The 11606-nt window shown below is 31.3% G+C and overlaps 1 protein-coding gene across 1 annotated transcript; it reads right to left on the bottom strand.

Annotated features, from left to right (window-relative positions):
- Nucleotides 1–2411: 2411 nt before the first annotated feature.
- Nucleotides 2412–4882, bottom strand: LOC114270519 (DELLA protein GAI1). Its single transcript, XM_028212056.2, has one exon. It carries the CDS (start codon nt 4610–4612, stop codon nt 2861–2863), a length of 1752 nt encoding a protein of 583 aa, XP_028067857.2. The 5' UTR covers nt 4613–4882; the 3' UTR covers nt 2412–2860.
- Between the last annotated feature and the right edge of the window lie 6724 nt (nt 4883–11606).

The raw sequence follows: 11606 nt of genomic DNA, 5'->3' as shown, positions 1-11606 counted from the left end.
ACCAATTATTTTACAAATGATTTGTCCAACTTTACTCTACTACATTCTTGACTTGCTAATAATGATTTAATGGTTGGGAATGGTTCTACTTTCTCAATAACTCATACTAGCGAAGGTCTCTTGCCCACTCCTAGTAGTTTCTTGCTTTCCAATGCCCGTCATTGCCTGGCTTCAAACCAAATTTTTATGAATACAATGAAGTCAAAGAATTTTTTATCAATCATATTGGCTCTAGTGAACAAATTGTAGACTTCTTACCAAGCCTCCATTTGTTGCCAGGTTTTCAGTTCTTGAAGTCCTAAGTAATGGTCACTAATGTACCCATTAGTTTGATTAGGAATGTAGAATAGTGTTATAAAGAAAGATCAGAAGTTAGTTGAATTAATTGTATGTATTGTGGGTGTTTCGAAAGTTACTATTTTAGTAGGCTGTTTTAGTTTTTGACTATTTTAGTAAGCTAAAATTTGTGTTTAGAAATGTGATTAGATTTTTTTGATAATTGGATGTGATGTTTGTGAGAGAAAAAATGAAATGATTTCGAATTTGATGTGACATTTTGTCTTATTAACTATTTTAACCTATTATATCATTTTGTAAATTTTAGCCTAAACACTTCCCAAACTGTGAGAGATCAATTGATGAGTTGGAGAGTTTGTTAAAACAGATTTATAGGTCAGTTATCAGTAATTATTGGCAAGTATACTTTATTCAAAAGAGAGAATGAATGAATGAATAACATGCAATTTCTTTTGTTTCTTGTCTCTATTCCTTCATTCTCTAAAATTTTACAAAAATAAATGACAATGAAAAAGTAAAAGTAAAAGTAAAATTAAAAACAAAAAACTTACTTTATAAAATTTTCATTTCTTTTTCTTTTCTCTCTATAAATTGAAAATCTAAAAACAGTGTTACTCAAGTTTTACAACGGCGTAATACTTTTTTTTTTTTTTACTTAGAACATTTAACTAAATAAAAACTAACTAAAAGAAACACTTTTGCACTAACCCAACCCTATGGCATCATTATAAAGTTGGATTCCAATCCAATTAAAAATCCTCCAAAGTTCCAACAAATATTGGGATTTTATTGATTAAGATATCCACATACTTATTTATTCTCAAAAAATCTCAAAAAAAAAAAATAACTATACATAATGATATAACATCACTATTTTTACAAATTAATATTTTATAAGGCTTACCAAATAATAGGCTTTGAAAAAGAAAGTGATGCCACCTCATTACATATCTACTGTTACAGCAAGACTTACACCTTCCAAGGATTACTGAATATAAAGCAGATAATTATTGCTCAAAAATCATCAAATTACACTGCTTCAGTGATAAGCACTACACACTACAGTGAGTGAGTCTACAGCAATTCTCCCATCATTTCCCATGACAACTGACAATTTTAATATCAATTAATGATTATTGACTTTGATCTCATCTGTACTCAACCAAAAACACACACACCCCACTCACTTACTTTTACTTAGCAGTTACTAAACCAATTCAAACCTTTCTTTTTCCCATGTCCCATTCCAAATCATTTAAATTAGCTTTTTGCAGTCACCAAAATAACCATAGTCAAAAATCTTTAACACATTATTTGTAAAGATTAATATGTGTACCCATCAAAGTTCACATATTTTAAAAATTAGTTTGGTTTTTAAATTCTAATCCAAATGTAGTTTGAGGTCTTACCAAGCGATGGTTAAGTTAATCATGGTTAAATAGGAACATCCTAATTGATCAGAAAAAAGAGAATTGAGCATATCCTATGCCCGGCTATTATTAATGTTAAATTTTGAACTTAATTAACATACGTACTTTCAAGTTGACCAATAATTAGATCCTAAAATGCAAGTAAGAGCAATGATAACACTCAAAAACTTTAAAATCAAATAAAATATTAAAAGAAAGGGATTTGCAGGCCTTGCCAATGACATCCAAAAGCTTGGTATTATAAAATTAAATAAATTGTAAATACACTTTCAAGGTTTATTTAAATTATAAATTATTTTTTATAATTTTAAAAATTACATTATACGTCCTAAAATTTCTAATTTCATAACAAATGTCATTTCATTAAAATTAACGAATCTCAAAAAATGCATTTATAATTTATCTCATAAAATTTTATAGGTGTCTACTATACTTGGTGTAGTGTTAATTATGATTTATTATAATATTATTTTAATTATAATTTAAAAGTTCTTTAATACCTTCTATAATATTTGATTATAATTTTTTTTAATTATGATTTTCATATAATTAAATTATAATATATATAATAATTAAACTCACAAATGTAATTATTTGTATATAATACCATAACATTATTCTATTTATTTATTTATGTATATGAAAGGAATCAATGAGGGTTGGAATAAGAGGTCCACATCCATATGCTTTTCAATGTCCCCCCACTAATATATACTCCACAAATAGCCAGTTGGGCCTTTACATCACCACACACTACTTCAATCAAATTCCCAGTAAGCCCTACAGTATCTCTCTTTATTAGGAAAACCTATTTATAAAATACACATCAGGACCTCTTTAGATTCACCCCTCAAAAAAAAAAATTAAAAATTAAAAATTAAAAATTAAAAACAAAAGCATATAAATAAATAAAAATTATACCTAAAAAGGACAGGTAAATAAAGTAGACAGAGAAATATATTTTTTTTTATAAAATAAAAAAGAAAAAAAAGGAGACACTTGGAAAGTGGCAGGGTCTCACTATCCCTCATAAGGCAGCCAGCATTCCACTAAAATAAGCTTTGGTTTGATGGGCTGGCATGGCTGAGTTGACCCAACTCGGTGTGGGGGTCCTAAACTGAGTTGACTCAGACTTAGCTGAGTTTCCAAGCCGAGGTGGCAATGAGTGGACGAGTGTGCCAACCCAGCATCAAACACCCATCGTTCTCCTCCACTCTGTACCCATCGCCACCGTTAAACAGTGCCAACAACATGCTCGCTTGTTTAAACGCGTTCGAACCCAAATGAACCGGTTCGAACCCGGACGACACGAACCGGGCTCGCCACTTGGCTAGAGTCTCGTGTCTCTCGATCCGGTCCGGTCCTTCACACGCCACCACGTTGCAGATCTGACGGCCCAAATACACCTCCGACATCACCTTATCCTGGTTACTCACCGACGATAATGACTCACCACCACCGCCGCCACAACCCTCCAACGAGTCAAACAGAGTCGAGTAATAATGCAACGACTCGGTAAACCGGTCCAAGAAAACCGGTCCATTATGGTCCGCTTCTTGCTCTACAACAGTGAGTATCTCCGGCTTCATCTCCTTCACCGCAGACAACACCTTCTCCATCGAACCCGGTCGAGCCAACAACTGATGCAATTGGAAAACCGAATTAACCGCCACGGCCTCACCTTCTCGAAGATCAAGCATCGAAGCATCGAGATCAGCCAAGCTATTAGCCACAAAGCCTCTGTATTCGAACTTGACATGAATCGTTTCGGCCAATTGAGCTAGTTTCCAACCCACTTCTTGTAAATGGTCCGTGTTATCGTCGGAGGGCGGGCCAATTCCGGTTAACCGGAAAGTGGGTGGACCGCCGGGTCGGAGAGCTAGGGCTTGCATTAGAGCCGGCCATTGCATCCCCTGTTTCATGCTGAAATCGATTACGTGGACCCGTCTGTGGTTCGCGAAGGCTTCGAGGATGGCTTGGTTGGCTGTGAAGTGAGCGAATTTGAGGTATGGACAGGTCTCGTAGAAATGCATCTGGAGGAGATCGGAGAAAGCATTGTCCTGAGAGTTTTGAGGGTAGAGTCTGTAGATTCTCCGAGCCAGGGCTTCAGCGAAGTAAGTGGCGACTTTTCGCATCGCGCCGGCTTGAGAGACGGCGAGGAGGCCGATTTGCTTCACCAGAGCTTCGGCGAGCTTGAGATTGTCTTGTTGGATTGCCTCGGCGCAAGCCATGAGTGCGTGAACGAGTCTTATACCGTTCTCTTGCGAGTCGACTAGAATCAGCGGACGAGTTGACGCAGTAGATGAGTCATTGTCGGGAAGGGGAAGGGGAAGGGTCCAAATCCCAACTGGGATCGACGAGACAGTGGAGGACGATGATGCAGAGGAGGGTTTGAGGCGCTTGTTTGGCTGTTGAATTTCTGGGTACACGGCTTTACCTGCAATTGCTTTGAGATCGTAATCATCGGAAAAAGAGTCATGGAAAATTCTGTGATTTAGGGAGTGGCGGCGGCTGTCGAAGGCCGACGGAGGAGGGAGGGAAGAGTCGAAATTAGGAAGAGGGTGGAGCTCGGAAATCATGGATTCGAGCCAAGAAGAGAGATCGGAAGGGTTGTAGTGAACAGTCTCGGAAGCAAGGTGAGACAAGCCATCTTCCTGAGCATGACCCATCACTTCTTCGAGCTGTTCGAGCTTCTGAGCAACTTCGCTCATGTCGGAAGCTTTCACTTTGTAACCCAACACAGCCAATAGCTCATCCATTCCAGCATCCTGTTCCTCCCACATCTTACTTTTCCCACTCGCCTCCTCCGTCGAGTAACCACAGCCGCCGCAGAAAGTGTCCTTATAGGGAGGAGGAGGAGGAGGGTTATGAAGGTCGCGCTTCATCTCTCTCTCACTATTTCTTTGGAAGATTGGGCGTTTCTGAACAAATCGCCAACTGATGAAGGGAGGGAGGGGATTGGGTGAGGTGTGCTTGGTTTTTCACACTGCTCTGTGAGTTGTTTGTTTCAGAGAGAAAATGAGTGAGAAAATAATAACAGGAGGGAGAGAAATAAGAAACGCTCGTGACGGGGCTCGAGCTCCGAAGAACCAACAGAGAGGCCAACCAACAAACACCAATACAACAGCTACAGCTCCAACCAGATCAGATTTGCAAATGTTGGGTTCGTTTCGTTTGTATTTCTGAAAAATTTTTGAGAAATTTTTTTTACAAATAAGTTTTTAAAAGTAATCAAATCAAACAAATTTTTTCAAAAAAATTTCTCAAAACTTGTAAATCAAACAAGTTTTCCAAACAAATCTCTCTCTTACACATATCAAATCAATCACTTTTTCCAAAACTCTCTCTCAAAAAAATTTTCCAAAACATCTTTTGAAAAAAATCAAACCAAACAACTTTTCGTACTTTTTATCTCTAAAACACATCTCTCAAACTCAAACCAAACATACGTTTGGTTTGCATTTCGGAAAAAATTTTGGAAAATTTTCTCTACAAATAAGATTTTAAAAGTAATCAAACCAAACAAATTTTCTCAAAAAAATTTCTCAAAACTTGTAAACCAAACAAGTTTTCCAAACAAATCTCTCTCTTACACACATCAAATCAATCACTTTTTCCAAAACTCTCTCTCAAAATAATTTTCCAAAACATCTTTTGAAAAAAACCAAACCAAACAACTTTTCGTACTTTTTATCTCTAAAATACATCTCTCAAACACAAACCAAACATAGTTTGGTTTGATTTTCTGAAAAAAATTTGGGAAATTTTCTCTACAAATAAGTTTTCAAAAATAACCAAACCAAACAAATTTTCCCAAAAAAATTTCCCAAAACTTGTAAACCAAACAAGTTTTCCAAACAAATCTCTCTCTCACACACATCAAATCAATCACTTTTTCCAAAACTCTATCTCAAAATAATTTTCCAAAACATCTTTTAAAAAAAACCAAACCAAACATGTTTTCGTACTTTTTATCTCTAAAACACATCTCTCAAACACAAACCAAACATTGTTTGGTTTGATTTTGGGAGATGAGTTTGGGAGATAAAAAGTACGAAAAGTTGTTTGGTTTGGTTTTTTTGGAAAGATGTTTTGGAAAATTATTTTGAGAGAGAGTTTTGGAAAAAGTGATTGATTTGATGTGTATGAGAGAGAGATTTGTTTGGAAAACTTGTTTGGTTTACAAGTTTTGAGAAATTTTTTTGAGAAAATTTGTTTGGTTTGAGTTTTTCTGAAAACTCATTTGTAGAGAAATTTTCCCAAAAATTTTTGGGAAATTCAAACCAAACGAACCCAGGGTATGTTTGGTTTGTGTTTGAGAGATGTGTTTTAGAGATAAAAAGTACGAAAAGTTGTTTGGTTTGATTTTTTTCAAAACATGTTTTGAAAAATTATTTTGAGAGAGAATTTTGGAAAAAGTGATTGATTTGATGTGTGTGAGAAAGAGATTTGTTTGGAAAATTTGTTTGGTTTACAAGTTTTGAGAAATTTTTTTGGGAAAATTTGTTTGGTTTGATTACCAATATGTGGGTTCGTTTGGTTTGTCAATATGTTTGGTTTGTGTTTGAGAGATGTGTTTTAGAGATAAAAAGTACGAAAAGTTGTTTGGTTTGGTTTTTTTCAAAACATGTTTTGGAAAATTATTTTGAGAGAGAGTTTTGGAAAAAGTGATTGATTTGATGTGTGTGAGAGAGAGATTTGTTTGGAAAATTTGTTTGGTTTACAAGTTTTGAGAAATTTTTTTGAAAAAATTTGTTTGGTTTGATTACTTTTAAAAACTTATTTGTAGAGAAAATTTCCCAAAAATTTTTTAGAAATACAAACCAAGCGAACCCGGGCTCGTTTGGTTTGATTTTCTGAAAAAAATTTGGAAAATTTTCTCTACAAATAAGTTTTCAAAAATAACCAAACCAAACAAATTTTCCCAAAAAAATTTCCCAAAACTTGTAAACCAAACAAGTTTTCCAAACAAATCTCTCTCTCACACACATCAAATCAATCACTTTTTCCAAAACTCTATCTCAAAATAATTTTCCAAAACATCTTTTGAAAAAAACCAAACCAAATAACTTTTCGTACTTTTTATCTCTAAAACATATCTCTCAAACACAAACCAAACATATAGGGTTCGTTTGGTTTGAATTTCTGAAAAAAATTTGGGAAATTTTCTCTACAAATAAGTTTTTAAAAGTAATCAAACCAAACAAATTTTCCCAAAAAAATTTCTCAAAACTTGTAAACCAAACAAGTTTTCCAAACAAATCTCTCTCTCACACACATCAAATCAATCACTTTTTTCAAAACTCTCTCTCAAAATAATTTTCCAAAACATCTTTTGAAAAAAACCAAACCAAACAACTTTTCGTACTTTTTATCTCTAAAACACATCTCTCAAACACAAACCAAACATACCCGGGTTCGTTTGGTTTGAATTTCCCAAAAATTTTTGGGAAAATTTCTCTACAAATGAGTTTTCAGAAAAACTTAAACCAAACAAATTTTTCCAAAAAAATTTCCCAAAACTTGTAAACCAAACAAGTTTTCCAAACAAATCTCTCTCTCATACACATCAAATCAATCACTTTTTCCAAAACTCTCTCTCAAAATAATTTTCCAAAACATCTTTCTAAAAAAACCAAACCAAACAACTTTTCGTACTTTTTATCTCCCAAACTCATCTCCCAAAATCAAACCAAACAAGTATGTTTGGTTTGTGTTTGAGAGATGTGTTTTAGAGATAAAAAGTACGAAAAGTTGTTTGGTTTGGTTTTTTTCAAAAGATGTTTTGGAAAATTATTTTGAGAGAGAGTTTTGGAAAAAGTGATTGATTTGATGTGTGTGTGAGAGAGATTTGTTTGGAAAATTTGTTTGGTTTACAAGTTTTGAGAAATTTTTTTGGGAAAATTTGTTTGGTTTGATTACTGTTAAAAACTTATTTGTAGAGAAAATTTCCCAAATTTTTTCAGAAATACAAACCAAACGAACCCATATAGGGCTCGTTTGGTTTGATTTTCTGAAAAAAATTTGGGAAATTTTCTCTACAAATAAGTTTTCAAAAATAACCAAACCAAACAAATTTTCCCAAAAAAATTTCCCAAAACTTGTAAACCAAACAAGTTTTCCAAACAAATCTCTCTCTCACACACATCAAATCAATCACTTTTTCCAAAACTCTATCTCAAAATAATTTTCCAAAACATCTTTTAAAAAAAACCAAACCAAACATGTTTTCGTACTTTTTATCTCTAAAACACATCTCTCAAACACAAACCAAACATACCTCGTTTGGTTTGATTTTCTGAAAAAAATTTGGGAAATTTTCTCTACAAATAAGTTTTCAAAAATAATCAAACCAAACAAATTTGCTCAAAAAATTTTCTCAAAACTTGTAAACCAAACAAGTTTTCCAAACAAATCTCTCTCTCACACATATCAAATCAATCACTTTTTCCAAAACTCTATCTCAAAATAATTTTCCAAAACATCTTTTAAAAAAAACCAAACCAAACATGTTTTCGTACTTTTTATCTCTAAAACACATCTCTCAAACACAAACCAAACATACATTTTTATTTTTCGCACTAAATAAAGAAAAAAAAATTCATTCGCCTAATAGGTAGTGTTTGAAAAAATTTTGAAAATATGATTTGAGAATAAAATTATATTTTAAGTTTGTATATTTTGAAATTATGATTTGAGTATAGAAAATTTATTTGATTATAAGTTTGAAAAGAGTTTTGAATTGAGTGAAAAAATTTTGATATGACATATGATATCTGATACAAAAATTTACTCATAACCAAATATACAATTCAAAAATCTATTAAAAACTCATAAAAAATTTTAGAAATATTGTTTATTAAAAATAAAAGATGCCAATTGCAAAAACAAAAAATGCACTACTCCGGTTGACCGGCCGGACGACTAGTTAACCCAAATTTCAAAAAAAAAAAAAAATTCTCGCCAAACAGAATTTTTTACGAAGTTTTCTTTTTATTGTGGAAATATAATTTGAAAAATGTATCCAAACATAGCATTGGAATGTAGGGGTGAAATTATAGTTTGAAAATCTATCCAAACACGGCCATAATCTTTTTAGAGAGATAAATATTTTTTTAATAATATAATTATTACATTTTAAAAATATTAATTTTTCAAAATTACTCTTTGATAATACTTTTTTTAAAAAATCAATTGTCATTACTGTACTCTTTGTGTTGTTAATAAATTTAAAAGAAATAGAAAATAAGAAATTTATATTATTTTAATTCTTAATTTTTAAAAAGTGATTCACTTTGCTTGTTTCTACTTTTCAAAAAACACTTTTCAGAAAACTCTATTTTCTTATTTTTCGTATTTTTTTTTGTTTTTGCTGAATTTTTTTAATATTTTAAGCAATTTTTTTATTTTTTAGACACATCTAATATAAATACACATAAAAAGTAAAAAAATTATAAAAAAAATCTTTTAAAAATTCACTAAATACCAAAAATATAAAAAAAAATATAAGAATTCAGTACATTTTTTGTATTTTTATGCATTTATTAATTTTTTAAAATATGTTTTCACAAATTTTTTACTTTTTAGATACATCTAAGTAAGGTGCATCTAAAAAAGTAAAAAAAAATGTTTAAAATTTAAAAAATATTCACTAAAAACAAAAAAAATACGAAAACCAAAAAAGTCAATTTTTAAAAAATTTAATCTACAAAACTCAAACCAAACACACTGATTAGTATTTTGAAACAATGAAAAATGAAATAAGGGACTAATATTTTAGAACGGAACGAGTAAGTCCTCGTTTGGTTTTCTCATCTGGGCTAAAAAAACACAAAAAGTCAGGTGTTGTTTGGCAAGTTGGTTTGTGGCTAAAATAGCCACAAAAGACAAAATAAGTTATTTTAGCCACAATAAACAAAACATCACATCCAACCCATAATCATTACACTCTTCTCTCACAAAAAAAGTCAAAAAAACCAAAAATTCAAAAATCTTTCCCAAACCAAGCTTTTTAGACCAGGCTAAAATAGTCAAAAAAAAATCAAAAAGCCAAAAAGTCAACCCACTTCCCAAACGGAGGCAAAATAGGCTATATAAGCCAATAAGACGAAATACTACTTTTTACCCATAATCATTATACTTTTTCTCTCACAAAAATCAAAAAAGTCCCAAAATAAAAACCAAACGAGACTAAAAAAATCTCAATACAAAAAGTTGACTAAAAAAGTAATGCCAAAGGAACCCTAAAATTTACTACTTCAAATTTTTTACTACTTTTATTAAAAAAATAAATAAATAAATAAAGGGTAGCCTTAGAGCATCCTTATTAGCCTATCTAAATTTTACCTTAAAATATTATTAAAAAAATTCATTCCTTATTTTAAAAATTACTTTTTTATCTACTTCCCCTAATAAATTTCATATTTTTTCTCTATTCTATTAAAATAATTTTTTTAATTACTTTTAAATTTAAATATTTTTTTAATAATAAAATAATGAAAACACATGACAACCAAACACCAACAAGCAGCAGCAAAGCAGTAGAGAAAAACGAAGAATGGCGGTCGACCGGCTAGATAACTGGGCGGTCGACTGGTCAGGTCAATTTTGGACATTTCCTTCTTCAGCTACAAGACACTCACGAGACGTCCGGGAGGACATCCCCTGCGTGCATTCAACGAAATAAAATAAGAATTTATGAGTTATAAGGGATTACTGTGGCATAAAGGAGTCACTGTAGTAATACTTATATTTGGGGCGTTGAATAAGAGATCTTCAGAAAAAAAATTCTGAAGAATTAACCCTTATATTATAAGAAGTTGTTGAAGATGCTTTTACATGTTTATAGTGAAAGTCCTTCAATTTAATTATTTTGTTAAAAAGAAAAAAAAAATTTAATTACACCGATACTTTACTATTACTGAATATCAAGTATTATAATTGTCTATAAACTTAGAGGGTGGAGCTGAGGGGCACATATTAATTATTACCGTAAAAGTTTTTTTGACATGATCTGTAAGAATGAGGTATTACAACATTCAAATATACATTATGCTTGTTGATTATCAATTTCATGAATGGTAATATATTATTCCCAACTAATAATAATAATAATAAACTTCTACTTTGTGAATGGAAAATGCTAAACGCCTTAAAAGTTGTCATTAATCTTGAAATGTGCATAAAAAAACATATAGATATATGTGAAAAGTGAGTGGAAATTTTTTAAATTGTTAAAAATTATATTTAAAATGTATTAAAATTATAAATATTTTGTATTTCTTTAACATATACTTTTCATTGACAACTCTTATTAACATTGTCATTAGTATGACTCTCTCCGTTTGGCAAGAGTTAAACGGTTTTTTTTTTTTTACTATTTTAGTTATAAAAGATAAAATAAATTATTTTAGCCATAAAAACAAAATATCATATCTAATCCATAATCATTACATTCTTCTCTCACAAAAAAAGTTAAAAAAGTTAAAAAACCAAAAAATCCTTCTTAAACTAAACTTTTTAGCCGGGACTAAAATAGCCAAAAAAATTAAAAAATCAAAAAGTTAACTCACTTCCCAAACGGAGGGTTAAATACTCATCTGAAAACTCAAATTAATGATTGAAGAAACTGCTCGATGTGGCCGTCTGTCAAAAGATGTGAGCAATATAGCCCACTGTGACTTGTGAAAAAGAAAAATATATATATATATTTGGGAACACTAAAAAATATCATTAGAGGGAGCACTAATGATGTGACAGTAAATCCTGCTCACTTTCTATGCCTTATTTTTATTTTTTTATTATTATTTTTATCATTTCTAATATATTAGTGGTATTAGTGATACATTTTTTAGTGATCTAAACCATTATTGAAAAAAA

This window comes from Camellia sinensis, chromosome 5 (genome assembly GCF_055761805.1).
Source record: "Camellia sinensis isolate YWXY chromosome 5, ASM5576180v1, whole genome shotgun sequence".
Classification (NCBI taxonomy): domain Eukaryota; kingdom Viridiplantae; phylum Streptophyta; class Magnoliopsida; order Ericales; family Theaceae; genus Camellia; species Camellia sinensis.
The sequence above is the reverse complement of the archived record's forward strand: the minus strand, read 5'-3'. Positions and strand labels throughout refer to the sequence as shown.

What these genes read in the sequence shown, in the direction of transcription:
- LOC114270519 (XM_028212056.2), bottom strand. Translation starts at nt 4,612, where the DNA reads ATGAAGCGCGACCTTCATAACCCTCCTCCTCCTCCTCCCTATAAGGAC.